Source organism: Lycium ferocissimum, chromosome 3, assembly GCF_029784015.1.
Source record: "Lycium ferocissimum isolate CSIRO_LF1 chromosome 3, AGI_CSIRO_Lferr_CH_V1, whole genome shotgun sequence".
NCBI lineage: Eukaryota > Viridiplantae > Streptophyta > Magnoliopsida > Solanales > Solanaceae > Lycium > Lycium ferocissimum.
In genome coordinates, this window is record NC_081344.1 from 10,552,124 (window position 1) to 10,554,380 (window position 2,257).

Here is a 2,257-nt window from a genome sequence, read left to right on the forward strand (position 1 = left end):
AGTTACCGCAATCAATTTCACGCCGTGCTCTTATTGCATTCTTGATAGGTCAATACCATAGGAATATAGGAGGCGAGTTATCTTGAATCGGCGAATAGTGGTTCGGGAGAACACAACGAGATTAATAATCCGGTTAATTGACAATTGTGAACAAAGTTTGCTAAGGTGAGATACTTGAATGACTCAATAGGATTGGTGGAGCGTACCACGACCACGGAATACTTCTCAAATCTTAATAAAAGCGTATTCAAATACGTTCTTAAAGTAAATTCTGGTTACATTGTTAGTTATTTTTATTACAGCATTAGTTTACAAAACAACCAAAACTTTTATTCTTTACTTGCATAGGTAGTAGCAATAGTTTATTTTCGTGAAAGTATTGGTCATAAGTCTCTGTGGGTTCGATATTCGATTTTATATAATCACTATATTACTTGTACGACCACGTACACTTGCGTGTGCATTTGGACGCAACATCTACCTCTGTAGAAAAGTTCATCTGCATGGGAAGTTGTGGATTTTTTGTCATTGGTTATTGAGGCTATTTGAAACTCAAATTCTCTATTTTGAGAGGAAGGCACTTTAGAATTAGGACATGAAGAGTAAGAGAAAGAGCTCACTTCAATGTCTATGTAGTCTTCTTCATCAAAGTGGTCTTTGTGTGATGGAAGAAAATCTCTGGCCATTTTTTAATTGAAGAAAAAAAAGACAGTACAGTACTATAAGTCTTTTTGAAGTGAACTTAGTGAAGGGTAAAGGAGCTTTGAAGTGGAGATGGTGTCAAGAGTGTATAATATAGATATCGACTGGAGTTCATTTTCACCCTCTACGTTGTTTTAAAAATCAATGGTCGACATTTATTTTGTATTTTACCTTTTAAACATCAAGATGTTTTTCTCTTCTTTTAACTTTATGCTATGGAATTACCTAAAAGACGAATAAAATGGGAAACAAGCATATCAGTTAATGCATAGAATAATGAAGAAATGAGCAAAACAAAAAGTGAGAATAAGAATAATTTGCTCGTATCGACAAATTTATTAGCAAGCTCAAACATCTCTTTATACAATGAAGAGTGTCAACGAGGAGTCTATAAAAATATACTCGATGCATAAAGATATAGGTAGATAATTCATAATTATAACAAATTCATAAAAGAAGATAGCTATTTATACTATGAATTAAAAGTACAATTGGAAACAATGACAATCAAAACTCGAAAACCAATATATATAATAGGAAATATGAGAAAAATGTAACTTGAGGCTGTATACTTAATGTGTATATAAGGCTATATACTTAAAGTATATACTCCATATATTAAAATAACAATCACAAATAGTGATTTAATTTGTCAATACCATCTCCAGTTAATTCTGTGTGATATTTCTAATTCTAGGCCAAAATCACGAGTATACAATTTTCCAAATTGGTGATTTGTCAATATCATCCATCAAATAGTACTACAATGCACTTTTTCAATGTGAGGACGTGGAAGTACTACGTAGGAGTCCCCCTTCTTCTTAGTTAGTGAATGCATGCCATGTGGCCATTTCATATATATATATATATATATACCTTTTTCAATTATTTTTTCTGGTTTAGTACTTAGCTTGCTTTCTTTTCTTGCGTTTGTACTACAGTGTCCAATAATTCAAACTTAGAATCTACTCAAGCTACTGTTGTAAAATATTGTGGAAATGGATTCTTAGGTATTGCAAGATGCTTCACACACACACAAAATGCACTTTGTCCACACTTGTTAAATAATTGCAGGTTCCTACCTGAGGCGATGTATCGTCCACTAGTGCTCCCCATTTACCGGGAAGTTAATATGGTGGCGGACAGTACTTTAGGAAACTATGAAAAGGTCTGGAATATAATTCACATCGTTTAGTTGAAGATGATATTGTAATTTGGAACTCTTTATTTACTTTCCGCAAAGACTATTTGGGGACTGAGTCATCAAAATCAGTTCCTTTATATACTGAATTGTTTTAAATTCCTGCTCTTAATTTAACCTTCATTTCATTAGCAGAATAATATGTCTCATGCTGTCATTGACTGATCGATCAGTTAAATAGTGTATGTTTTCGCATAAAACGATAACAATTAAATTTATACGTGGTTTATGGGATATGCGGCTAGTTTAATAATTTACGTGTAATAATAGTAAGCAATATTGATGAATAAGAAAAAAGAGAAAACAGCTAAAGAAACCAAAATATCGACTCTGAGAATTTGGTCCGGTCTGGAA

General features: G+C 32.7%; 1 protein-coding gene across 1 annotated transcript in view; it reads right to left on the bottom strand.

Moving 5' to 3' along the window:
• Positions 1-686, bottom strand: part of LOC132048683 (probable membrane-associated kinase regulator 4) — a 2,138-nt gene extending 1,452 nt beyond the window's left edge. The window contains exon 1 of the mRNA XM_059439381.1: positions 451-686. Within this exon, the coding sequence (XP_059295364.1) occupies positions 451-686 (236 nt within the window). The remainder of the gene's footprint in view (positions 1-450) is intronic.
• Positions 687-2,257: the final 1,571 nt, after the last annotated feature.